The following is a 27623-nucleotide window of genomic DNA, read 5'->3' as shown; positions in this document are numbered from 1 at the left end:
CTTGGATTACAGGCATGCGCCACCACACATGGCCCATTTCTGCTTCATTATTTTCTGCTTTGCTGATAGCTGAGTTCTAATCTTGTAAAAGATAACCCCACAAAATGAATCTCATAAGGTATTTGGAAATTGCTTAGATAGGTATGTTGGTGATTTGGGTGTTGGAGAATACCAAGGTGGCCGCTGATACTAATCTTTATAGTATACGGTCAGTTTTTTTTTTTTTTTTTTTTTTTCGGGATAACTAAGGTGCTCCAAATAAGAGCCCTTCCCAACCAGCCTCAGATTTCACACAGCCATCCTGACAGCCCCTGGAAATCTTCTGCATCCCCTTCTACCTTCAAATCAATAAGAAATACCTGTACACTGCCTTTTCCAGAGAGGAATCATTTCAGAACTTACAACGTTTCCAACTATTCTTTGAAATGCATGTACAAAAATTTCTGAGGGTGGGAACAAGCAAGGTGAGGAGGTCTTATCTCAGAGTTTTTCAACAGGGCAAAGCTTTTCTTAATTTTCCTCCCCCGAGCCCTGCCTCTTTGCTCCCTTTTCTCCTTGCCATTCCGTTGTGCATCTCATTATTACTAGCAAGAAGAAAAGACTTTGGCTTCTGCTGATAATACTGTGCAGTCCAACCCCAGTGGTACAAGTGCCACAGCATGCCATGGCAGGAAAAGGAACAGGCGCTGTCAGAAAGCCAGCTTGGCAGGGCCTGCTGGAGCATGCCTTTGGAGTTGACAATCAGAGGCAGCAGGCACCTTTCCACAGACGGGGTTTGACAAATAATGATACAACCCACTCTGACCTGCTGGTAGGCTGTGGACACAGCCCAATAGGTAGGGAAACTACTTCTCATCTTCTCTCTGAGCTAGAGCCAAACATTTACATCAGTAAATTGCAAGTTTGGCCCAGGAGATATTTTGAAATGGCATTAATGACATTTTATGTATCAGTTTCTTTTTAGGGGAATATCTCTTTGGGCAGGAAACTCTATTTAAAAAACAATAAAAACAGATCTTTGTTTTTAAAAGATGGTAGTTTAAAATTTTTTTTAATGCTACCCTAACTTCTGTATCTGATATTAAATTTGTCCATACGAAATGCAACAAGTTTGGGGAGCAATGATGCTAGCTATTAACATTACAGGAGCAAAACCAATTTTCAGATGTGGCCTGTGCACATAAAAAAGTGAAATGACTGTGTTATAACATTTAAACTTTTTCCCACTTTGGAAAACCTACAATTTTTAATAATGTTTTAAAATAAGCATCTTGGCATTAATCATCTGACAGTTTAATTCTTGGATTTGGCTCAGAAAGTAGTAGGAAGCTAAGATCTGAAAAAGCTATTAACTTGATCTCATAATGCCCAATAGTTTTTTGTTTGTTTGTTTGTTTGTTTTTTACTTTTCCTTATTTTTTTAACTCTACAGTCTTAAGTTTGTTTTCTTTTAAAAATTCACAGTAAACTTTATTTTTTTTGAATCTACAGCCTTGTGGTTTACAATAGTGAAAGAGTTTGGTCATTATTGATTTTTTTCATAACAACATTATGTAATTTCTAAAATAGTAATGTTGCAAAATGTAAGGAAGTTTACAATAAAGTATGTTGCAATCAAATATTTCATGACATGTTTAAATACCACACTTGATATTAGAGTGTGGCACCAAAACATTGTAGTTTTTCCCAGCAAGGGAATAATCTCTAGAATACATTTGCCTTTTATTACTATTTTCATCTCAATTCCTTTCTACTTGCAACATCATTCCTCTCCCTCTTTACTTCATGAATTCTTTCTCTTCAAAACGCCTTAGAATAAAAGTGTGTAACTGATCGCCCCTTCTCAATGGGCATGTTCATTCAGTATCTCTTTTTTGATTGCCTGCTGCCTATAAGCCACTGTCAGGAATGCAAATATGAATCAAGTATGTATTCTGCCTTCAAATAATTGACTGCCCTCCTTGATATATACTAGATTAGCATGCTTACTAACTGTAGGAGCTAGACCTGAAGGCACAGGGTATACGGGTGGGGAAGTTATTACAGGGGGTTCAAAAATCCGTATATACACCAAGTATGGTCTTCTGACCAAAAAGTTCATGTTCATGTCTACATAAACAGGTATGACTTTTTTCCAAATACGAGCAGACCTCAAATATATTGCCAGTTCTGTTTCAACTACTGCAGTAAAACACCAATTGTAATAAGGTGAATTGTGCAAATTTTTTGGATTCCCAGTGCATATAAAAGTTATGTTTACAGTACAGTGTAGTCCATTAACTGTGCAGTAGGATTATGTTTAAAAAATGTACATACCTTTATTTAAAAATACTTCATTTCTAAAAAATGCTAAAGATCATTCTGAGCCTCCAGCCAGACATAATCTCTTTGGTGGGGGCGGTGGGGGGTTTCCTTGGTGATGATCTGAGTGAGGGTTCCCGTGTGGTTCCTCAAGGTTGGTGTGGCTGTGGCAATTTCTTAAAGTAAGGTAGCAATGAAGTTTGCTGCGTTGATTGACTATTCCTTTATGAAAGATTTATCTGTAGCATGTGATATGCTGTTTGACAGCACTTTATCCACAGTAGAACGTCTTTCAAATTGGAGTCAATCCTCCCAAACTGTGCTGCTGCTTTATCTACTACATTTATGTAATATTTTAAATCCTTTGTTGTCATTTCAACAATGTTCACACTATCATAGTTAGGGATAGATTACATCTCAAGAAGGCACTTCGCTTGTACATAAGCAATTCCTCATCCATGAAGTTTGATCATGACATTGCAGCAATTCAGTCACATCTTTAGGCTCCACTTCTAATTCTAGTTCTCTTGTTATTTCCACTAGAAATGCACTTTCTTCCTCCACTGAAGTCTTGAACCCTTGAAAGTCGACTATGAGGGTTGGGATCAACTTCTTCCAAACTCCTGTTAATGTTGATATTTTGACTTTCTCTGGTGAATCAGTCATGGATGTTCTTAATGGCAACTAGGATGGTGAATTCTTTCCAGAAGGTCTTTAATTTTCTTTGCCCAGATTCATCCGGAGAATCACTATCTATTGCAGTTATATCCTTATAAAATGAATTTTCTAAATAATAAGACTTGAAAGTCAAAATGACTCCTTGATCCATCTGCTGCAGAATGTTATCTACAGAGTGTTATCAAGCAGGAAAGCACTACTAATCTCTGTGTACATCTCAATCAGAGCTCTTGGGTGACCAGGTGCATTTTCAGTGAGCAATAACATTTTGAAAAGAATTGTTATTTTTATTCTGAGCAGTAGGTTTCAACAGTGGACTTGAAATATTCAGTAAACCATGCTATAAACAGATGTGCTGTCATCAGGCCTCATTGATCCATTTATGGAGCACAGGCAGAGTAGATTTAGCATAACTCTTAGGGCCCTAGGATTTTCAAAGTGGTAAATGAGCACTGGGTTCAACCTAAAAATCAACTGTATTAGCCCCTAATAAGAGAGTCAGCCTGTCCTTTGAAGCCAGTCATTGACTTCTCTCCAGCTATGAAAGTTGTAAATGGCACCTTCCAGTAGAAGGCTGTCTTGTCTAGATTGAAAACTTACTGTTTTCCCCCTTTAATCAATGATCGTAGCTAGATCTTTAGGATAACTTGCCACAGGTTCTATCTACATCGGCACTTGCTGCTTTAACTTGCACTTTTATGTTATGGAGATGGTTTCTTTCTTAAACATCATAAACCAACCTCTACTAGTTGCCAACTTTTCTTCTGCAGCTTCCTCACCTCTCTCAGCCTTCATAGAATTAAAGAGCGTTAGGGTCTTGTCAAGATTGGGCTTTGGCTTAAAGGAAAGCTGTGGCTGATACGATCTTCTATTTAGACCACTCAGACTTTCTCCATATTAGCAATTAGGCTGCTTCGTTTTCTTATTTGTGTGTTCATTAGAGTAGCACTTTTAATGTCTTTCGAGAACTTTTTCTTGTACTTAAACAAGTTGGCTGTTTGGCCTCTCTTGACTTGTGACATGTCTTCCTCACTAAGCTTGATCATTTCTAGCTTTTGATTTCAAGTGAGAAATGTGTGACCCTTCCTTTCACTTGAATACTTAGAGGTCATTATAGGGTTATTAATTGACCTAATTTTAATATTGTTGTGTCTCAGGGAATAAGCTTGAGAAGAGAGAGAGATGACAAACGACCACCTTGGTGGAGCAGGCAGAACACGCCCAACATTTATTAAGTTTGCCATCTTATGTGGGCATGGTTCCTGATGCCCCAAAACAGTTGCTATAGTAACAAAGATCACTGATCACAGATCATCAAAACAATAATGAAAAATTTGAAATAATGCAACAATCACAAAACTGTGACACAGAGATAGGAAATGAGTATATGCTGTTGGAACAATGGCGCCAACAGACTTGCTTGAGGCAGAGTTGCAACAAACCTTCAATTTGTATTTGGAAAAAACAAAAAACAAAACAAAACACCCCACCAATATGTGATACACAATAAAACAAGACATGCCTGTACATTATTAATAAAATACAAATCTATTTGAAAACATTCTGAACCGTAGTAGCTTTTACATGTCTACCATCCATCAATATAACTACTATCATGAAGAAACTGTGACTCTTTTTTTTTCATAAAAAGGGACCTGAATTGGAGAAGGTAGAAAACCACTGAGTAAACTGTAATTATATGTTGCTTAACGACAGGCATACGTTCTGGGAAATGCATCATTGGGCAATTTCATCTTTGTGTGAACATCATATACTGTATTCACACACCTAGATGGCATTGCTTACTGCATACTTACACTGTATGGTACTACCTATTGCTCTTAGGCTACAAACTTGTACAGCATGTTACTGTACTGAAAACTGTAAGCAATTAGAATATAGTAGTAAGTTTTGTATATCTAAACATGTATAAATATTTTAAAAGTACAGTAAAAATATGACATAATCTTATGGGACTACCTTCAAATATGTGGTCTATTGTTGACTGAAATGATTTATGTTGCATGATTATATCTTAAAATTTTAAAAGTTTATAAAAATTAGTCAATTAGGCTGGGCCTGGTGGCTCATGCCTGTAATCCCAGCACTTTGGGAGACCGAGACAGGTGGATCATTTGAGGTCAGGAGTTCGAGAGCAGCCTGACCCATTGGTGAAAACCCGTCTCTACTAAAAAGACAAAAAAAAATAGCTAGGTGTGATGGTGCATATCTGTAATCCCCTCTACTCAGGAGACTGAGGCAGGAGAATATCTTGAACTTGGCAGATGGAGGTTGTAGTGAACTGAGATTGTATCACTGCACTCCAGCCTGGGTGACAGAGGGAGATTCCGTCTCAAAAAAAAAAAAAAAAGTAAATTATAAAGCTAATATTTTGTTCACACGACATTATTAACCTATATAACAAATTTGTTGATGATTTGACTAATTAATAGCAATGTTTTTGTTATTATGGATTTTTAGCATATACTGGTTTATTTTAAATAGGTATAATAATATCTATAAAAAACATATTTCTTGCCTCTTAAAATAGTTGCATATTTCTACTTTTGGATAGTCCCATTAAAAAAAAAACAACATACGTTTTCATTTTAACATATTGGGTCATGAATAGTTTTCTTACAAATTAAAAACAAAACTATTAACTCCGGAAGGATCAGTATCTAATATAATCAACAGACGTCTCACTAGGTTTTACTCAACTCCAAAGTACCATTTCTAAACTCTGCACGAAACTTTGCCCGTTCTTGTATTACTGTTATTCAAAGAAAATAGCAGATGGATGTGTGATTTAGACACAAATCCTTTTCTAGTTACTTACTCTCAGGGGCCAGGACACATTTTAATTGTCTTAAGAAATTCCACAGGACAGGAAGAGAAGCTTCTTATAATCAAAGTTTTATATTTAAAATTCTGTAACAATATTCATTTGAGTAAACATTTGTCTCAGATATCCTTTTCGGTATATACTGTGTTCATATGTTTAATCACGTTTTCATTAAAATGTCATGTCTCAAAAAAAGTCCTGATTTGGGCAGTACTACTTTTTGTGAGTTTTAGAAATCTAAATATTAAAATTTAAACATTTCATTATTTTTCTATTCTAATTTATAGTTGAAATTAAAGAACTAGAGAATGTAGAAATCAGTAATTTATAATGGTTTGAGTGAGAATCACACTGTATGAGGTCAAAATGGATGTTCTTTATGAAAAGTCAGTTATAACTTGCACTTTCTATACTGTGTCCTAAAAAAATAAATTTTCTAAGTGCTTAGTGAGAGTAGGGGAGATCAGTAGTGGAGACTAGGATTTGCTGGATACTCTCCCTTTTTTCCTTCTTTAGGAAATTTAAAATCAGAACTAGCCCTAAAAGCTTTTTAAAGAGGTAATATTTTATTTTAACTCTTTATAAACTATTGGTTGGATTTGGCAGTTATAATTTTAAAATATTAACAGGTTACTTAAGACTTTAAAAAATATATTTATCAAAAAGCACATATTTTTATGTGTTCATGTCTTGGTGTGTTTTGGAAAATACCATAAACTGTGTTGTTTATAATCAATAGAAATTTATATCTCATGGTTCTGGAGGCTGGGAAGTCCAAGACAAAGGACTCTACTTCCTCATAGTCTTCTCACGGGAACGTTGCATGGTAGAGAAAGAGGGAGGGATCTCTGAGGTCTCTTTTATAAGGATACTAAATCCATTCCTTAGGATTCTGCCCTCATAATCACCTCCTGAAGTCTGCACCCCTTAATACTACCCCTTTGGGAGTTAGAATTTTAACATATGAATTTTAAGGGAACACAAACATGCAGTTTATTACTTTGTGTGTATGCATGTATGTGTGTGTTCAGCTTAAGTTATTTCCACAGAGCAGTAAACCTTTCGAACATTTCCTTAGAATTCTGCTTCTAAAGAATGCACAAAGAATAGAATTACAGATCTCACATGGGAAATGAAAAATACAAAATTATACACTTGTTAAAACTGCAAGGGAACAAATAATGTGTTTTCTCTATGCCATTAGAGAGTGAAGCCTCCCCTCCTGCCTGCTTGATTTCTACTTTGGGCAATGACGTGAAAGTTATGCAGACCTTGACTATAATGTGAGGGAACCAGCCACAAGACTGGATTGTATTTTAATTGTGAGAAACTCTGATCATCTTCACCTAATCAGTTTTCCCATTGTATATACCATGTGCATGACATAATTTTAAAAGACCAACTGCGTGATACTTGTTTAGTTTTTCCTCAAATGTTTTCTTAATGAAAACATGATTAAACAAACATTTGCCTAAAGCTTTGACTCTGGTTTTATTTATGGACATTTATACTTGGTCAGATTGACTTCATGTTGGCTGCTACAACTTCTAAAAGGCCTTCTCATGTGTAAGTATCAAACTTCGAAACAAAAGAAGGGATATTCTTTAAGTCAGTGGTCCTCAGAATGTTGTCTTCAAACCAGTGGCATTAATGTCATATGAGAACTTAATAGAAACTCAATTTCTTGGGCTCTATCCCAGACTTACTGAATCGGAAACTCTAGGAGTGGCACCCAGCAATCTGTGTGATGCTACGAGCCCTCTGGCTGATGTTCAGGTTTGAGAACCACTATTGTAATTATAAACTATGTCCTTTACATACAATTTTAGTATTATTAGGCATGCATTGAGATGTGTCCAAGGCAAGGGCTCATGATGGTTGAATCAATTTTAATTGGTTAAGTTCTGAGTGATGTAAAGTCATCTAAATGTGTATGTGTCCTCTCCATAGAAAATCACATCTTGGAGGATGTGAACAAGTGTGTGATAGCCCTCCAAGAGGGAGATGTGGACACTCTGGACCGGACAGCAGGGGCCATCAGGGGCCGGGCAGCTCGAGTCATACACATCATCAATGCTGAGATGGAGAACTATGAAGCTGGGGTTTATACTGAGAAGGTGCTGGAAGCTACAAAATTACTTTCTGAAACAGGTAAGCATTGGTATTAGGTCTGGCCAAAATGTTAATATCTTGATTAGTTTCCATATCTGAATAAATCTGTGTCATTGATTTCTGTAGGCCTTTATGCTTCTAAATTGCACATAATCGTGGAATGGATAGAGTACTTGAGTTTTCTCTTTGTTTTTTGAGTTTGAATTGGAATAACATTAGGAGATATTAGGAGAATGACAATTTTACTGCTTTGCATGCATATATTTCTTTAAAGTTTTCATGTAGATCATTTGATTCTCCAAACACCTAATAAAATTTTTCTGCTTACTTCATTATCTCCAATTGTGGATGAGATAATTTTATGGTTCGAGAAAATTACAGTTTGAATTGGCTAAGAGACTGGAATGAGGTCACAGGGTTATAAAATAGTGCAGATGTGATAAGAACTTGGAATCTGTAAGTTAACCTTTTCTTCATTTATTGCTTGAGAGGATAGGACCTTAAGGAAAAACTGTGAACAGCCAGTGGAAAGCATAAAGGCTCTAGATAGTGCGTGGATATGATGTGCTCAAAGAAAGGTGGTGGCTGCTGACAAAGAGTTAGGCTTTCAGCATATTCCCTTTCTTTCTAGGAAAGCTTTACATGCCCTCCTTCAGGGGCATGTGGCTGCTCACAGGACTCACTGCTATGGTAAGGCATGGTTACTTATGGAAGTTTGTCAGAGCTTGCACATGCATTGGGGTGAAAAAAAATACTTCAACTGAATTAGAACAATCTACAACTCTGGAGAATATATAAAAGACTGGCCTGTTTTAAGTAGTTCTCCCCTCTTGACCGGTGTCTTTTGGCTTCCTCAGGCCTTGTATATTGGTATATATGAAAATAGATATATAGTCCAAGGAATGAAAGGAGACTAGGGAATAGAAAAAGAGAATGTAAGTCCACATTGGATAAGGTTGTTAATGAATAATGAATTGGTGCATATATATGCACAGAAGGGCCTCTCCCCTCAAACCCTAAGGGGGACCTTCATGGTTTTGCATATGAGCTTTGGATGCCACTAGGCATTTTAAAAATAGCCATCTCTGAAAGGTCAGCTATAGCTGTGTTCCAAGTTCTGCATGATGAGATATGTTGGTAGAAATACGTTGCTTTTTATGGGGAAAAGATTATTTACAGAGAGTTCTGTAGGTATTTGTTAGCCTGGAATAGCAAGGAAAACATAGTACATAAACACAGGTATTGGTCATTCTCTTTGAAATATAAGCAGAAACAGAATGGCGTGGCATCATGTTATAAAGAGCACATCTAGAGATTGTTGCCTTGGAACATCCTTACAGACTTAGAATTATAAATAATAACAAAAATAATGATGACAAGATATAACTGCATTTGAATTAGCTGAGAGTCCGCACTGCTTTCTTTCATATAAGCTTGCCCTTTACATTCAATTGAGTAACACAAAGCAAGCCATACAGTATTTCTTTCCTCACTTGGAAGAGTTGTAAAAAGGTATTGTTTTTTCTAATTCTCCAAATTAAGGACTTTTTCTTAGTAACCTTTAGGGAGACCATCTCACATTTCTGTGGCTTTCAGCTCCTAGCCCATCAGCTCTATTCTTGTACAAAGTCTCAGCTTCATGTGGGATTTCTGACAGAGTAACACTCACTTGGGTCTGACACTAGATCAACAATACCAGAAGGGTGGAAGACCTAGAGGCAGGACTCAGTTCCTACCCACTCATGACGGGTAGGAAGGACACTTGTGGCAGATGAAAGATACAGAGCATATTGCCAATTTTCATCTGACTTTCTACCCACAGATAACTCAGGCGCTGTTCAAATGACATTTTAGAACTTTTTCTTATTGTGTCTTGGACTGCTTTGACAACAGGAGTGCTGCTTACTAGGTCAAAATCTAAAGGCAAGGACAATTGCTTAGTTGACTGTAATATTTTAACATAATTTTCACCCAAAGTCTTGATATGTAAATAATGTTCTGGTTGATTTTTCTACTTTAAAAAAACAAACAGTCATTCATCCTGGATTGTTGTTGCTAATCAAGATTTTTGCTCTTGTTCTGAGTTGTTAAAATTTTTATCCTAGCTTGCAACGATTGAGCACTCTGGGGGCTTAACTAATGGCACCTTTCTTATTTTGATGTCTACATCCAATTCCTAATTGAATACGGTAGATGAGCAGGACATTTAAATTCTACTGTTCAGGACTTATTGAAGTTAACTAGGAAAGTAACCAGGTAGAGACTGAAATAGACAGCTTATATATAACTTTAATTGAAAATATAGGAATAAGCATTAAGGAAAAGTGGGTGTCAGTGGACTAAGATCTAGAATACGAAGGTATACAATTTCTTTGGTATTCGTCCCCAGTTGTTCTTCTCTTTCTGAAACAGGAATAACGTTATTATTTTGCGAATAACTAGAGAGATTGCCAAAGAAATGAAAGAAGAAAACTTTAGCTGTTAACTCACTGATTGCTAATTAGAATTGCTGGGGAATGTGCTTGCATAGAGTAGACACACGGCGTTTGAGGATGACCACAGGATCAGTTCTGTAATTATGTTTGTACAAAGTTTCGTTGGGGGGTGTGTGTGTGTTGTCTAAAATGATTTAGTTCTAATGTCATTGTGTGTGTGTGCTAAGGAGACATAAGATATATGTCCTCAAAATGGAAACCGCTATGCATGTCCCTGATACCAAATTATCTACCTTTTGGTTAGTTTTGTTTCTGACTTCAACAATTTTAGAGCCATGTTGAATTGGCCACTTCTCTATGTGACTCTGTCAAATTTTGTCATGAGAGTACATTGTAGGGTGAAAGAGGGTGGCAGTGGGAAAAAAGGGAAAAATGCCAAGAGGAAAGATAAGGAAAAAGAAGACAAAATGTCGTGGTTTTGGTTGTTGTTGAGGCTGCCACGCGTACTAGGTTGTACCCATTGATTTTTTGTTTGATATTTTATTTAAAAAAATTCTGTGCCATTAGATTCAAGACCCTAAGTCAGATATTCTCAACCTCTGTACTATTGACACTTTGGTCTGAATAATTGTTTCTTGGGGAGAGTTCTGGGGACTGTTTTGTCCATTATGAGATGCTTAGAAGTATCCCTGGACTCCATCTGCTAGATGTTTGTAGCATCTCTTTCTTCTACATGCCAAGTTGTAACTACCAAGATGTCTCTAGACATTGTCAGATATCCTTGAAGGAAGTGGGTTGTGGTGGGCAACATAATGTGCATGACTGCCCTAAAGTAAAGAAATAACCCAAAATAGGGACAATAGGGACAAGTTCAAACAGGACAGACTGGAACCTATGTACTGTGGACATAGTGAAAAGGGAGTGGGGTTGGGAGTACATTACTAAGAAGAATCTATAAAAGGGCAGAATAATCAAACAGCCTTGACTGAACTGGATGTTGCTGCTGAAGGTGTTTACAGTGAGGCAAGCCCCTGTGTAGACAGGTGAATGGCTGCAGGGGTAGGTCACTGTAGGGAGACTCCCACTTTACCACCTGGCTGCCCTCACTGAATGGCTGGAAAATTGAGAGGTACCCAAAGAGTGATAACACATCTGTGGTTTATTTTCCATGAATTTTCTTTCCTTAGTAAAGACAGTGCTTTGCTTAAGAATGTTTCTTGTCTTGTTATGAATGCTGAGTTAAATTTAAGAAAATTTTGTAGATTATTAGTATGCTAAGAATTATAGGGTAGCATTATGTACAAATATACCTGTTCATTTTCTTATAAAACAATCTAGGCTGATGAAAACACAATAAATTGGATCTACAGCAGACCCATTAAATACTTATGTGGCATATTTGATGGGCTCTTCAATAAAATCTGAATTATAACAAATTGCCAACAGCTTGGTAGTAAGTACACGCATGACCAGACCCATCTTCATAGATCTCATTTACAAAGTCCGGTTGCTGCAGGAGGCTGAGGAGGGGTGAAAGCACATTCAGTGATATCATATTTAGATATGCATACAGTAGCTCATTCTTCACTGAATGGGTTATACTGAAATCTCATTTTTGTAAATTTGATAGCTGATTCAAGTTTGTGGCCATGTGAGTATGACTAGGTTAAAAGATCTGTGAGATTCTGCCAGATATTTTTTTTCTTCAGAGGAAACAATAAACCAAAAAAAAAAAAAAAAAAAAAAACAGAAAAAAGAAAGCATATTTAAAAAAGTGTTCTATGTTATGGAGCACTCTGTATGCAGATATTAAAATTCCATTATTTTGGAAAATACGTGGGCCAAGCAGATGGTATAAATTTTACTTCCATGCTCTATAACCTAAAGTTTTATACAGATGAGAATGTTTTTCTTTTTACATCATTTATATATATTTTTGCTTAGAAAGTATAAAAAGACCAGCAAATAGAAAACATCCAAACTAGAAATCTTATTGAGAAGGGTACATTTGGGCCAGGACAATGAAGTAGAATGAATCCAAGGTTAGGATTCAGAATAACTCAATTACTTGACTGCTACCAACTAACTGTGTCCTTAAACAAATCAGTTAGTGCCTCTGGGACTTGGTTTTTTCCTGTATTGCCTAATATTTTATCATTCAATAATGGGTTTGTATTAATTGTGTAATATATGCATCACTGTTTCTGGCTTCCTGGTGACTGCACTTGGCATAAGCAATTATTGCCCATGAGTCCCCTATATAAACCCTCTGCACCATCTGGACGGGGGCCTTCATTATTCTCCAGGCAAAACATATCCATGCTGCTCCCTCTGTCCTCCCTGCAATGTTCTTCATCTCCTCCTCCTCCTGCTTTACATCTGTTTATTGAGATTCTTCTTTAAGATATAGCTCTAGTCTCAGTTGGAGACAACAGAAAACTATTTAGTATGGTATGTCCTCTTCAGTGTACATGACTGTGCTTATAACAGGATTGTGTGTTTTTAGAGGCAAGTGTTTCTATAGGTACCCACAGCCTAGAATGGTGTTTTCATGGAACACATTTAATACGTATGTATTGATTAAATGAATACCAAAAATGAGAACATTATGCTTTTTTCTTTTTTTCTATAGAGAATATGTCTACCAGCAGGCTCAGGTTCATAGCTCAAGACCAATTTCTGCATATCAATGGGAAATCATCTGATTGGCTTTTTGGCGTATGCTTCCTTCAGTTGGACTGATTTCTGTTGCTAGTAGAATAGAGTTTTATGATTGGACAGGTCTGAGTGACCTGCCTGTGACTGGAATATGAGGGGCTGGAGTATGAGACTGATGTCAGAAGAAGGTGGTAGGGGCAGCTTATGGGGAAGACAAACTATTAGGTATTAGAGATAGGAAGGACTATCCACAGTCTGTTACTTCTGCATGATTGATTTTAAGTCGGAAATGTAGGAAGAATGAGAAAGAAGCCTCATCCAGTAAAGAGCCCTTAAATAGAAAATGTATAATTTGTCTTTTTTTATATTATTAAAACCTATATACTCAAAGTATTGTAGGAATCTGATAAGCTTTTGAATAGCTATATAATTTTCTCCTAAAAACAAATGCAAGGTTTTGGGATCAGAGAACAAACGTTACTTTGCACAGTAAGCATGTCAGTTTCCCATGTTCCATTCCCGCTCTTGGAGCAATGTGATGAGGGCAGATGGATTCTGCACATACAGCGGAGGTCTGTGCTACAGTTGGGGAACCAGACAATCATGAATCTAGGAGTTTGTTTATTTATTTAGAAATTGGTGCTCCTCCTGAGGGCAGGAGAGAAACATTTCTCTCTTTTTTTTTTTTTTTTTTTTTTTTTTAAGATGAAGTTTCGTTCTTGTTGCCGAGGCTAGACATAGTCTTGGCTCACTGCAGCCTCTGCCTTCCAGGTTCAAGTGATTCTCCTGCCTCAGCTTCCCAAGTAGCTGGGATTACAGGCACTCACCACCACACCTGGCTAATTTATTTTTTATTTTTTATTTTATTTTATTTTTTAATAGAGACGGGGTTTCACCGTGTTGGCCAGGCTGATCTGGAACTCCTGACCTCAGGTAATCTGACTGCCTCGGCCTCTCAAAGTGCTGGGATTACAGGTGTGAGCCACCGTGCCCAGCCACGTTTTCTCTTTTATGTAAATGAATTCTGTCCAGGAGGTACCCAAGTTGTTAAAACCTTTTGGAATATAAATGTATGGTTCCTAGTTTTATCCCTCTTTGAAATGTAAACATATCTCTGGGGAAGGTAAGCCTGTAAATCTCTTTCCAGGTTATTTCACTATCTTAGGACTGTTAACCTTTGAACCAGGTTGCCGGTATTTTTGTTCGGAAAGGCTTGACCATACAGAAACTTGAAAATATTTTCTGTACACTGCTGTGTTTGTAAATGATGTGTTCTCCCACAGTTCAGACATGTTCAGCTCTCTCAGCATAAAAGTCTGAAGAACCACCTCAGAAAATACGACCACAACCAGATAGCTTACAATATAGAAATGTAAATGATTCCTCATCAAAAGAAAAGTTGTTTGACCTCTCTCGTAAGATAAATGCAAATTAAAAACTACTCTGAGAAACCATTACCCATCAGAATGGCAAAGATCCAAAAGTTCTATAATATACTCTTTTGTCAAGGATGAGGAAAAGTCGTCTCATATTTTGCGTGTGGATGTGCAAAATGGAGGAAATTTGATATCTTCTATCAAAAGAACATATTTAACAGTTGGAAAGCAATCTCACTTATAAAAATCTGTTCTTCAGAGGTACTGGCAAAAAATATAAAAACATATGCACAAGGTTATTTATTATAAGACTGTAGGCTAGAAACAACACAAATATCTAGCTTTAGGGCACTGGTTGAATTAATTATGGTCTAATCACACAGTGGAGTATTATGCAGCTATAAAACAGAATGGGGAATAACTATACAATCTGACTATATTTTTAGGTTAAAAAATGAGGTGGAAAAATTATGTATGACATGTTCCATTTATTTTCAAAAAAGCTAAATTATATAACACAGGAAGAGAAAGTAAGATATAAAATTTTATTCTAACAATAAAATCCTTAACGTGAAGGTGGAGATGGGGTAGGGTAGACATTGGAAGATTCTCAATTGCATGTGTATAGGCTATAAATTTGGGGGGACGTAGCAGAACAAACAGCACTTCTTTAGTGCCTGTTTCCAAAGTACAACCAAAAAAAAAAAAAAAAAAAAGACATGAATCTCCAGTTCTTCATGGATTCAGAATCCTGGGAACTGGAAAGTACATGTGGTTCTTTGTCACTTCAAGGACATCAGAGACCAGCATCTGTGGTAATGGCAGAGGAGTAAATTAGGGGCCTGCATATTGTGTCTAGCAGAGTCAGTGCTGGTGTTCACTGGAATTGGTGGCCTGGATGCTTTAATCGTGCACAACTGAGGCTGTAGTAAGTTCCTGTCACCCAGATTCTCTGACGGAGGGGAAACTGCCATATCAGTGATAGGTGTTTGAATCAGAGGAAGAATATGCTAACAGCCACTCATTTGGCAGTACATGTGGTACATACTTGGAGTATTCCAGAAATAGTTTTGGTAATTAAAAAAAAGGGAAGCTTTACATGTAGCTGGAGGGCCTGAAATAACAAGTGGACAAAAGAACCAAAGAAGTACTGTATATGTATATGGCCAGAGTAGCCCCCAAATGACCTCCTTGCCAAATTTTAATTTTTTTTTTTTTTTTTTTTTCTAGAGACAGGTCTTGCTATGTTAGCCAGACTGGTCTCCAACTACTAGCCTCATGGGATTCTCCCACCTCAGCCTCTCAAATTGCTGGGATTACAGGCATGAGCCATCCCACCTGGCTCCTGGTTTGCCTTTCTATATTTTACCTTTCCTCTAATTCTACCTGATTTCTTTCTTGTCAGTGAAGTCCCCTTTCTAACCAGACAAGCCCACTCTTCTGTGTACCTATTACTCTTATTATCTGTGTTACTCATTTGGTACCTACCGTATACTGCCCAGTATTTCATACTCTTGTTACCCACTTTTCCACTTACGTTTATATCTGTCCTAATGTTTATATCTGTCCTCTGTCCATCTTAATACCTGAGGCATGTGTGTATGTATTGACTTTTTGCATGTTTTTGTTAAATTTTAACCTCTTAAGATCTGAGTCTACCTCTCTGTTACCTGCAGCTTTAATTAAGAGTTGAAATTCAAAAATGTTATTAATATAAATGAGTAACATAATGACACAGTTGCCTTATTCTGGGGGATTAAACCCTCCTTAAATTGCATACTTAATGATCAAGATAAGAATCTTTTAAATTATGTGCAATAAATTTTTAGCAAGTACTTTATTACATCTTAATGCAATCTAAGTACTTAAACATCACAGATGCCAAATTAGACTCTATTTATTAAGCTAAGTTTTGACAAACACTGTAAGCTAAATAAGGCATCATGCTCATGCTCAATACTTTATTCATTCTTTAAGTTTCAGAATTAAATGTGCCATCCTTTTAAGTTATAAACCATTTGTGATTATTTTTGAAATGCTTATTTTAAAATAGAAGAAAACTTTCCAAGCAAGTATTTTCTTTCCTCAGGAAAAGGAATTTGTGTCTAGACAAGAGCAGATGGATGCTCCCTGATTCTTTTAGGGTAGTTGTCGTGAATGGAATTTAGAGAGTTTTTTTTTTTCCCCTCCTTCTAGGCAGTCCTTTTTCATCTTTTATCAAACAATTCAGCTCATGGGTTATGTATTGCCTTCTGGAACTTAAATATGATTTATGTTTGAAATATACATTTATAATTTTCCCAACATGAATTTATGGAAATGGCAGCCTTTAGAAACTCCCACAGAGGTAACAGATGATTGACTCTGATGAAAGGAAAGTCCAAGAATGTGTGCAGGAAGAATTGGGACTGGCCAAGATGATGATAGTTGTCTGGAGAGGTAGAAACCGCTGACAAATAGCAGCGAATAAGGAGCAGATTAAGCCAGGGTACTGTTGTCCTCGCTCCTGGATTCCAATTTTTGGCTTCCAACCTGATGTCTCAAGACAGAAGATAAGTTAGTATATCATTGGTCTAGGCAGAGGAAGATTGAAATTTAGAGAAAGTATGTAAGGTTTATTTCTACATTGCCTCTGCTACATTTTTAAAAAGCATTTGAAGACACTTAAGATTTAAATTCAATCAAGTGATGTAAATTAAATAATTAAAGTGGTGTAAATATGAGATAGAAGGGAAATAGTTTCAAGAGAATATTGGATGAAACTGGGTGGCTGATTAGAAACTGTTTCAACTGGGCTAGGCAAGCTGAATTTGAATTGTTTTGTCTTTATATTTTGGAAGTTACTACTTTGTTGGTAAAGTCTTTCAAAGACTTTCTTTCCTCATGGATCTGGGGAGGTCATGATGGAATACAGTGTTTAACACTGGCCTTCTTGGCAAGAAAGATAAAAAGGAAAGTTCTAGGAGCAAGTTTATCAAATCTTGTCCTGAGGGCAGATTTCACAGGAAATTCCTTATTAAAAATGCAACACTGTCACCAGGATGATACCAGGCTGCTGAGGGGAGAGAAGGGCATAAAACTGGGGAAGCTCAGTTTTCAAAACAAAGTGTACCAACTTCCCAGTTTTCAGATCCAACACTAATTGGTGTACTGTGTCCCATTATGCCCACCTTTTTTTTTTTTTTCCCATGGTGAATCATTTGGTTGTACCTCCAAGTTCTTTCCAAAAGAGACTAGATGATTTTGCCTGTTAGAAACAGTGTGTGCATGGGTGTAAATGCAGAAAGTAGTGGTGTGAAGACAGCCCCAAGAAGCATTTATTATGGCTCTTTCATGTGGTAGGCAGCATGGTAATCATCTAATATGCATCCTACTTGTTTGTAAGTGCCTCCAAGGCGTAACGTATTTGTGTTATTTACCACTCGATTCCCAGTGCCTAGAGTACTGCTTAGATTGGCATATAAAATTTAGTCATAAACTTGTTGAATGTATTTCTGATCTTTACGTAAGCCCTGAAGGAAAATGATCGTTATTTCTGTTTTATACTGAGTAAACTGAGGCTTAAATTGGTTTAATAACTTGTGTAAAATTAAACATCAAGATTCATTTACACATTTTTCTGGAACCAATAAATATACTTGAAATGTAGAGCAAGCATCGTTGCCACAATTAAACAGAAATTTTAATGTGTCCTGCTAGCTATTTTTTTTACCAATATTTTTACTTAGGGTATAGCTATTTTTAGTGATAGTTTTACTTATTACATAGCATACTACATTAGTTATATATTTCTGTGTAACAAATTATCCCCAAATTTAACTTGCCATGTGGGCTTTTCTTTAGAGCCTCTTACAACATGGCAACTGTCTTCCATCAGAGTAAGTAACCAAGATAGTAAGAAAGCAGAACCCAGCATCATTTTTCATATCAGAAGTGGCATCCCATCATTTTTTTGCCATATTCTCTTGGTTGGAAGTAAGTAACTAGTTCCAGCTCACATTCAAGGTTGAGGAGATAACACAAAGGCATGAATACCAGGAGAAAAAGAATCACTGGGCGCCCTCTCAGAGGCACCGATCACACACACATACATATTTGCAAATACATGAGGATAGGAGAAACCATAAGGGTAATGAATGGCATAACTAGATACAACAGTCCTAGGGGGTGTGGACAAATCCCACAACATGGAGTTAATAGGGACATACTCAAATGCTGGTATAATAGCCTTATTACCTTGTGCAGTGGCATTTAGAGCACAAAAGATCCACTGAGGCAAAATGAAGCCATGCAGTATGTGGACAGGAGGGGGACAGAGGAATAACAGAGCTAGATCCTGGAGAAGGAATGGCCTAGATTCGCTCAAGGCGATTGGACAAGTGGGTTGGAGTCAAAGCGAACAGGTAAGAGTAGGGGAATGGTACATAGAAAGACAAAGCTGGTACATAAAGATCAGTGTGCATGCCAAAAGGAATAAAAAACTAATGGCATCATTAGGAAAAATTCAATTTGACTTAGGTTTAGAGATTCAAACATTAATTGCAGAAGCAGCTCTTTAACCTGTGGTGTCAGAAGTCATAACCAAGATTCGAGTGCATGTGTGTAGGAAGTGAAAGCTCTGAACAGTGTAGGAACTCTTAGCCGAGTGCTTTAACAAGATTGCAGCCACCCTCGTACCTCCTAGGGAAGGCACACACCTACACCTGGTGGAGTGCATGGGTCTATAAATACATATAGAAATGAAATAGTCATTATTTGTGAAGTAGACATATAGATCTATTTGCCTAGTAGGTAATGCTCCCACCCAAACATCTCTAAAAAGATTCTGAGCTGAGGATTTTTAAAGTCCCCCGTGTGGGGGTGAATTGGGAGGAATACTTAAAGACCTTCTATTAATTTAATTTATGATCATGACATTCTTTACTAAAATCACTAATATAAAATGTTGGCCAGCTTCTATGATTTGTCCTCTGTTCTTAAGTGGAACTAAAGGGAGAAATGTGTCATGGCTTCAGTTTGGGGTAGTTTCTACTTCACTGTGAACTGGAACTTCAGACTCAGTGTCCTTATAACTGATTATGCTTCATGGATGTGTAGAATCGTCAAGCCACACCCCGTGCCTTATAAATGCCCGTCAGAGTTCCCTTTGGTCAACTTTAGGGCCCTGGTAATTTATGTCATACTCTTTTACCCTTTTTTCCCCCTCTGTTGTGACATCTAATTGGGGGGCCACCTGAATAATCCCTTAGCGGTGTCTGATAGGAACCATTTTTGGGAAAGCATACTTTACCTGTAGAAATAACATCAAATAACACTTACCTGGTATTGAGGCCACTGGAAAGGCCCCACAGTGTTTCTCCAAATTAATACTTTCTGGCTCCAATTACTCTGATGTTTCCCTAATCTTTACCAAATTCCAACTGTTACAGCAGAGGCTCAGTGGCTATCTGTGATGGGGGGAGGATATTGTACTAATTCCTGCACTGGAATTAGCTGCAATTCCTTCCCTGTCCTGATATTTTATTTTCTTTTTAGATTCCTTTCAATGCTCTTATTATTTTAACAGTTACCAAACTGGTTTTCTCAAACAGGGACTTTGTCTATTTCCTTTTCTCTATGCTCCATAATAAAATTTGGCAAGGAACACACTCAGAGTATGTTATCTGACTGCACCACCACAGTTGGGTGACCCCTGTGTATGCAGATGTGCTTGATTGGACTTGGTGAACTAGTTGAGAACAGAATTATGAATCTTTCTTCTGGCTCAATGGTGATGTTCCTTCTGAAGAAGCAGAGTCCTGAAAGAATCCTGAGCTCAGGTTTCTGAAATATCCCTAGAGACCAAACCCAGAATGCCCACTAATCACTTGTTAAATGACTCGTGATACTCTTTAATAAAATTACTGAACCAACGCTAAATGATGGGCAGAAAAAGAGAGACTTGGTATGTGAAATGTGATGCTACTCATTTTGTCCCTGAAATACTGGATGACAAAAGGAGTTCTCATCTTAATTTTCCCCATTTATTCCTGTCCCCTTCTTTTACTTCTCATCCTTCTCTATCCAACTGGATAGATTGTCTGTGCTAGAAGCAGGATGAGGGTTTAAATGCAAAGAATGAAGCAGAGATGGTCTCTGCCTGAAGGCGACTCATATGTGAAACAGTTGACATACAGAAATATCAATGAACTAGCCTAATACAGTATACGAAGTACTGTAATAGTGTGTGTGAGAGAAATTAGGATGCTATAAAATTATAGAGAATTGTAGAGCACTGTCTACTTTGGGTTCTGGGGATTAAAGAAAGCTTCACAATGGCAATTAGTTCTACACTGGAGATTAAAGATTGAGCAGGAGTTCACCTGGGCCAAAGACAAGTATGTACATTTCAGTATGAGAGAATAAATCATTCATGGATATGTTGCTATGAGTCCATTTCATATTTGGAGACATTGAAGTAATTCTAATTGGAACATTTGAGAATATGTGGTAATAAGGGATGAGACAGAAAGATGCAGGAACCATATAGGCAGATAATAGATGCTTGTTTATGTTTGTTTCTTCATAACGAGGTTTTATAGTTCTCTCTGTGTTATAGGGAATCATTGGAATGCTTAAAGCGGGGGCAAGCACCTTTTATATATCTAAAGGTGGCGAGGTTACCTGGCTGTTCATCTCCACTACCTTTGGTTGACTTTGGATTTTGCCCTTTGGGTTGTCAGCAGTCCTATTTAAATATTTAACACAACTTCTCATTCATTTAACTGACTCACCCTGTGCTCTGAAACTTCACCCCTGACATCTCTCAGGAGAATTTATTCCAGAAATTTCTCACCTCTGGTTTAGGACCTCCAACAGCAGAATGATGCGACCTTGATTTTTATATGCATACTTAACTCTGATTTCATTACTCCTAGAATGTCATCGTTTTGTGGCCTAGTGTATGCACTGCCTACAGAAATATAGCCAGAATTTAAAAGTTTATCTCTGACTTTGATCACCCTTTCAGGACACAAGCTATTAAGAACAAATCAGCATTTCTGATAAATAACTATAAAGTGGTACCTACAGTTTTTGGATGTAATTCAGAAAACAGAAAGAAGCTTCTATTTATATTCTTATATCAGAAACTCTGTTAATATATAATGTGTGAATCACAAAGGCAATGCTGTGTTTTGTCCTAATTAATAAGAGGCAGAAGCAGCATCATATTTGAGGAAGTTTGAAACTTTTTCTGTCTCAGTATTACTTTTGGGGTATTTAGGGTTTTGTTGTTGTGGTGGGGTTTTTTTTTTTTTTTGGGAGATCGAGTCTGGCTCTCTTGCCCAGGCTAGAGTATAGTGGCGCGATCTCAGCTCACTGCAACCTCCGCCTCCTAGGTTCACACCATTCTCCTGCCTCAGTCTCCCGAGTAGCTGGGACTACAGGTGCCTACCACCACACCCGGTTAATTTTTTGTATTTTTAGTAGAGATGGGGTTTCACTGTGTTACCCAGGATGGTCTCGATCTCCTGACCTTGTGATTCACCCGCCTCGGCCTCCCAAAGTGCTGAGATTACAGGTGTGAGCCACTGCACCGGATCTAGTTTTTTTACACATTACCAAAGGATTAGAAGAATTAACCACCACGCCTGGCTAATTTTTGTATTTTTAGTAGAGGTGGGTTTTCACCATGATGCCCAGGTTATTCTTGAATGCCTGACCTCAGGTGATCCACCCACCTCGGCCACCCAAAGTGCTGAGATTACAGATGTGAGCCACAGTGCCCAGCCTCATCACTCTTAAAGGCAGAATAGGATAAGACCGAATGAGCAAAGAGCAGCAATGTGGAGAGCAGGGATATTGGTGTTTAAAGAACAGTAGCAGTTGACTAATCCCAAAATAAATATTGAATGTGCTTAGGATTGGTCTCAGAGAAAGAGTTTCTTAAGGGTTAGACCCAGAAAAACACTGACTTACGGTAAGGAAAAAAAATAGATGTCTTGTCAGTTACAGTAAATGTAATCAATTGAATGATTTCAAGTTTTATGTTTTACTGGCCAAAGAATATAGTAAGATGGTTTAAATATTAATTAATGCTCAATTGCACTCTGAGCCTCTATTTTAAAAATAAAGAACTTGTGCCCTCTCCCCTGTCTTTTTTTTTTCCTTGAAAGGTTGATGGTATTTCTGTTCTAATCTCTTCATAAAAGTTCATTGTTTCTGCCTCTTCTGACAACCCCAGCTCAATAACACTGTTGTTTACACCAAAGCCCTACCATCCAAATCTCACTAGAGAGATACTGTATGCCATGCTGGTGCAAATAGAATCCTCTTCTCCAAACTTGGTGTCACAGCATTACTAGATGTATTCTGAGTTGCAGAGCATCCCCCATGAAAATCATCCATTTAGGTTTTAGCTTTCTTCTCTCTTCCTTGGGTGCAGTATCAGGCCAGGAGGTGGTTTTAGCAAGATGGCAAAAACTGCGATTATTTTTGCACCAACCTAATAGAATGTCACCTTCTACCTTGTCCTCCTCCCCATCTCTTCCTCAGGGTGACCTTGCACAAACAAAGCAACACTATAACCTTTCTCACCCCTTTATATTTGAGAAAGGTCTTCATGCAAATAAAGGTGTGTTCATGCGGGTTGCGGTCTGAGGGGTGGGCATTTTCCCACTCAGCTTCTTAGTTGGCAGTTACTAAGGCAGAATATTAAGTGTTTGATTACAGTCACAATTTCTGAGGGACTTCCCCACTTAATGATATTGTTCAGATTGGTTTCTATCATGTTCTGGGCCATCTGATAGAACTTTATTTTTTCAGAGCCCAGTTCTATAAGAAGTACAACCTTGAGAATAATTTGATTTCTTTTTAAACATGTGAATTATGAAAAGATTCAAAGATACAAAAAACAGAGACTAATATAACAAATGTCTCTCCTTCCATCTCAAAGGTAACTACTATATTTAAAGTGGTATATATCCTTTTAGAACATGTAAGAACATATACAAATGTATATGTTTAAATTATGCACAGTTTTCATTTGTGTATTTTAAAATTTTTCACAAATGATGTTTCTTTTCCTACTCAAAGGATATTGCTTTCCCACTCAAACTTTGACCTCAGGGCTTATTCACTTTAATATATTGACTATCCCCTGATTCACATCCCTAAGTCTCTTTTTTCCCACCCAGATGTACTGTCTGTGGATCTGCAATGAGCATCTAGTTTTTTTTTTTTTTTTTTTTTTTTTTTTTTTTTTTTTTTGAGACGGAGTCTCGCTCTTTCATCCAGGCTTGAGTGCAGTGGGGCACTCTTGGTTCACTACAAGCTCCGCCTCCTGGGTTCAGGCTATTCTCCTGCCTCAGCCTCCCGAGTAGCTGGGACTACAGGTGCCTGCCACCAGGCCAGGCTAATTTTTTTGTGTTTTGTAAGTAGAGACGGGGTTTCACCATGTTAGCCAGGATGGTCTCGATCCCCTGACCTTGTGATCTGCCCACCTCAGCCTCCTAAAGTGCTGGGATTACAGGTGTGAGCCACTGCGCCCGGTGCAATGAGCATCTTAAAGTGGTTCATGAGTTGGAGGATTCAGAATAGGGCTGGGGTAGAGCCTGTCGACAGAGCTCCCTTAAAGCAGTTATTTTCATTCTCAGGTTTTGTATAATTTTCTTCTTAACCCTTTGAATATATAACCTAGGAGGAAACAACTGTAACCATAGAGACACAAAAACATTTTTGTGACTCTAATGTATAATTACTTACCCCTCCTAATCAGCATCTCTTTAGAAGTTAATACTTGGCCAAGCCCCTAGAGAATGCCCCAAATCACAGGGAGTGGATTTTACTAGATTTCGTCAAAGCACTTGCTGAAACGATGTGTAACCATTGTGCTCCCATCTGTAGTAGAAAGGTACCATTTTGTCTCCATGCTCAATATGATTAATATTATTATGCTTTAATTTGTTTACCTATGTCGATAAGTATGGAATTACATCTCATTGTTTGCATTATAATTTCTCTGATTATGAGTGAAGTCTTACTGTGTATCTATCAGCAATAAGGATTGCTTTTCTGTGAATTGAGTGTGCTAATTCTCTGTCAGTTTTTAATATTTTTCCTTACTGATTTGTGGAAGTAGTCTATTTACTTTATATACATGTAGGAGCACTAATTCTTTATCAGTTATACCCATAGGGATAAACAGTTTTATGCCCCTGAAAGCTACTTTGCGGTATTACATAGAACTATAACATCACTGATGGTCATACTTATGGCAACGTAGACATCATGGAGTGGCATTAATATAACGCAGTTTAAGAAAGAGGGAACTTGTAATTTAAGAAGATGCTTATTCCCGAATTCTAATATATGCAAAAATAATTTCATGCTCACTATTCAGTCATTTAAAAAAGTTTATTCCCAACACAAATGAATAACTCAAATAGTCTGAGTTTAATGCAGTGGTTTTTAGAAATGTAGTTTTATTTGATTCATATTTGTGGCAGTACATCTTACTATTTCCCAAATTCTTTTATCTAAATATAGCTTAAAAGCCCAAATGAGAAATTCAAGTAATATAGAGAACCAATTACAGTAATTCATCCAGAGAAGGAGATTTCCCCATGCATGCTGTGGTTTCGATAATTTCTACTGAACTGTGGGCACACAGTTTTCCTCTAACCCTGCTGTCTTCCCCTCCTTTTTTCAGTCTGACTTTTCCTGGTAGAAATACGTTTTTCCAGGAAAGTTTTATCTTGATTACTCTGACCCTAGAGAGTAAAGTAATTTAGCAGAATTTCTCACACAGGGATTAAAATGGATATTAAAGTATCCACAGAGGATGAAAGTGAGTATAAAGAGGAATCAGGCATGAAAGTTCAGAAAGGGAAATAGATGAATGATGTTTGTATTTTATTGTCCTTGTAAATAAAACAAATATGCTTATGGCTTTCATTTACTATATGAATTGATTGTTACAGGATAACAGCTGAGAAAATTGAATTATAATTTTTGAGAATCAGTGAATCAGCAGCATCTTTTCAGAAGTTAGTGGAGGTTTTCCAGACACTCCGCTGAGTTTACTTTCCACAAATCTCTAGGGTGTGTGCAGGATCCCTGTGAAAAGAACAAAATGTCAGCATTTTAGAAATTTATATACATGTCCTCCTTCACATCCAAGTGGTCCTGGTAAGATAGAACACTTTATCTTTGAGCCCATTGATCTTCTCTTTCCATAGGCCTTTCTGCTGAAATATCCCGTGTTCCCCTCTTTTCTATTACACAGTCCTTCCCCAGCTTCCCTTGCTCTACCCTCCCATCCCCCATGTCTCAAGTCCTGTATTTCTAACAGAAGTGGGATGGGTTGTATCATTTCATCCACACTTGACTGTGAAGCCACGTGGGTTAAGGTCTACTACTCACCAGCTATGACTCTAACATCCAATACTACTTAAATATTTATTGATACTTCCAAAGGGCCAGATTCCACCCAAAACTTTTTTGCATTATCCCACTGAATCATGAAGTAGGATTTTATTATATTTTATAGACAAAGAAACAGGTTAAAACTTGGCCAAGGATTTACAGTAACCAGTAACCAGCAGTAACTAGCAGAAATACAACTCAGTTTGGGGTTAGGGTAACATGAAAACTATATTCACACACTACTGTGGGCAGGTTTCAAAAACTTTCTCTTTTGCAAACCATCACTATGCATAGAATAAGAATTGGGAAAGTTTTCTTTCCCTGCTGCCGAGGTAACTGTCATAAAGACTACTAAATTGGGCTCACTTCAAACTGGACAGATGAGTGTCTTGCTCCACTTAACTGTTAGAATACCCGGGCACCTGCCACTTTGTCCAAAAGCTGGAATGAGAGGTAGTGAGAGAAAAGTTGCCTAATCCTCTGCTTTTTATTTTTAACCCAGTGATGCCACGCTTTGCTGAACAAGTAGAGGTTGCCATTGAAGCCCTGAGTGCCAACGTTCCTCAACCATTTGAGGAGAATGAGTTCATCGATGCCTCTCGCCTGGTGTATGACGGCGTTCGGGACATCAGAAAGGCTGTGCTGATGATCAGGGTATGTGAGGCCTCTGTAGCTCAGAGCAGGTCAGAACTCCTAGTAGGAAACTAAAGAGTTAACTCTCTTATTGATTATTTATTTTGTAATTACTGAGTTTAACTTGGTAAGCTGTTTGGCTCCTTATTTAGTCAGACAAGGTGAGCTTAATACTTATGAAGGGATAAGTAATATCAATGAGCTCAGGTGAGCACTGAATATTCTGAAGGGCAACTCCCTGCCTATTTCTTGCATGCATTATCTCCTCAGCTTCTTACAACCTTTAGGGATACCCCTGCTATTTTCCATTTGTACCTCTTACTAACATTCTTCCCATCAGGATCCAAAGATCATGGGCTAGAAAGAAATGAAGATTACACAGCATAGTAGTGTTTATAATAATAACACATAATAATAATGGTTATTATCATTATGCAACTATGAAGTGGTACATAATTACATTCTCTTTGCATAAAAATAATTTAGTATAAATAAGGCTGGATAGCCTAACATCAAACCTCTTATTTCCTACTCCACTATCTTCCCATCTTCAGACTTCTGTTGTCAGGTAGGTGTGTCTTCCAAAATGTTGTCTAAACAATTAATATATATACACAGGCCTAGAAAATACATATTATAGTTGATTTAAAATCTCGTATAGTTTCATTTATAACTTTCTTTGTTCACCCACAAGGCACATTCACATATGTCTGTTAAGACATCTAGCTAACCTCATTTTATTTAACTGCTTTATAATCCATTATAAGACGAAGTTTTTTCTCCTTATCTAACCAACAGTTTAGCATAGTAATGTTCACACATATTTATTAGCCACATAATAATCTTTATTTCTTCAAAGATACTGCATATGCAAAAGCACATTTATGGCTGTTATAATTGAAGCAGAAGTGGGGCTTCTGCAGTGCTAATCTCAAAAGCATGCTGTCCAGTAGAATGGTATCCACACTTGTGACTTAAAATATTCTAGTAAACACACTAAAAAGGAAAAAAGAAAAAGGTGAAATTAGTTATGATTTTAAAAATACATTTTATTTAACCAAATGTATCCAAAATATCATTTTATGGCACACTATGGTGTTTTGTTTGGCACAGAGCCTAAATCTCTGTGTGTGTGTGTGTGTGTGTGTGCGCGCGTGTGTGCGCTAGAAAGAGGGAGAG

At 37.4% G+C, this 27623-nt stretch overlaps 1 protein-coding gene across 6 annotated transcripts in view; it reads left to right on the top strand.

Moving 5' to 3' along the window:
- The window catches only part of CTNNA2 (catenin alpha 2), a 1178402-nt gene that overhangs the window by 1071340 nt on the left and 79439 nt on the right, over positions 1-27623 (top strand). For all 6 annotated transcript variants that reach the window (XM_050752972.1, XM_050752976.1, XM_050752977.1 and 3 more), the window contains 2 exons: positions 7775-7975; positions 26314-26465. In XM_050752972.1, coding sequence (XP_050608929.1) covers positions 7775-7975; positions 26314-26465 — 353 coding nt within the window. The remainder of the gene's footprint in view (positions 1-7774; positions 7976-26313; positions 26466-27623) is intronic.

The sequence above is a fragment of the Macaca thibetana genome, chromosome 13 (genome assembly GCF_024542745.1).
Source record: "Macaca thibetana thibetana isolate TM-01 chromosome 13, ASM2454274v1, whole genome shotgun sequence".
NCBI lineage: Eukaryota > Metazoa > Chordata > Mammalia > Primates > Cercopithecidae > Macaca > Macaca thibetana.
Note: the sequence above shows the minus strand (reverse complement) of the source record. Positions and strands in the feature narration are given on the sequence as shown.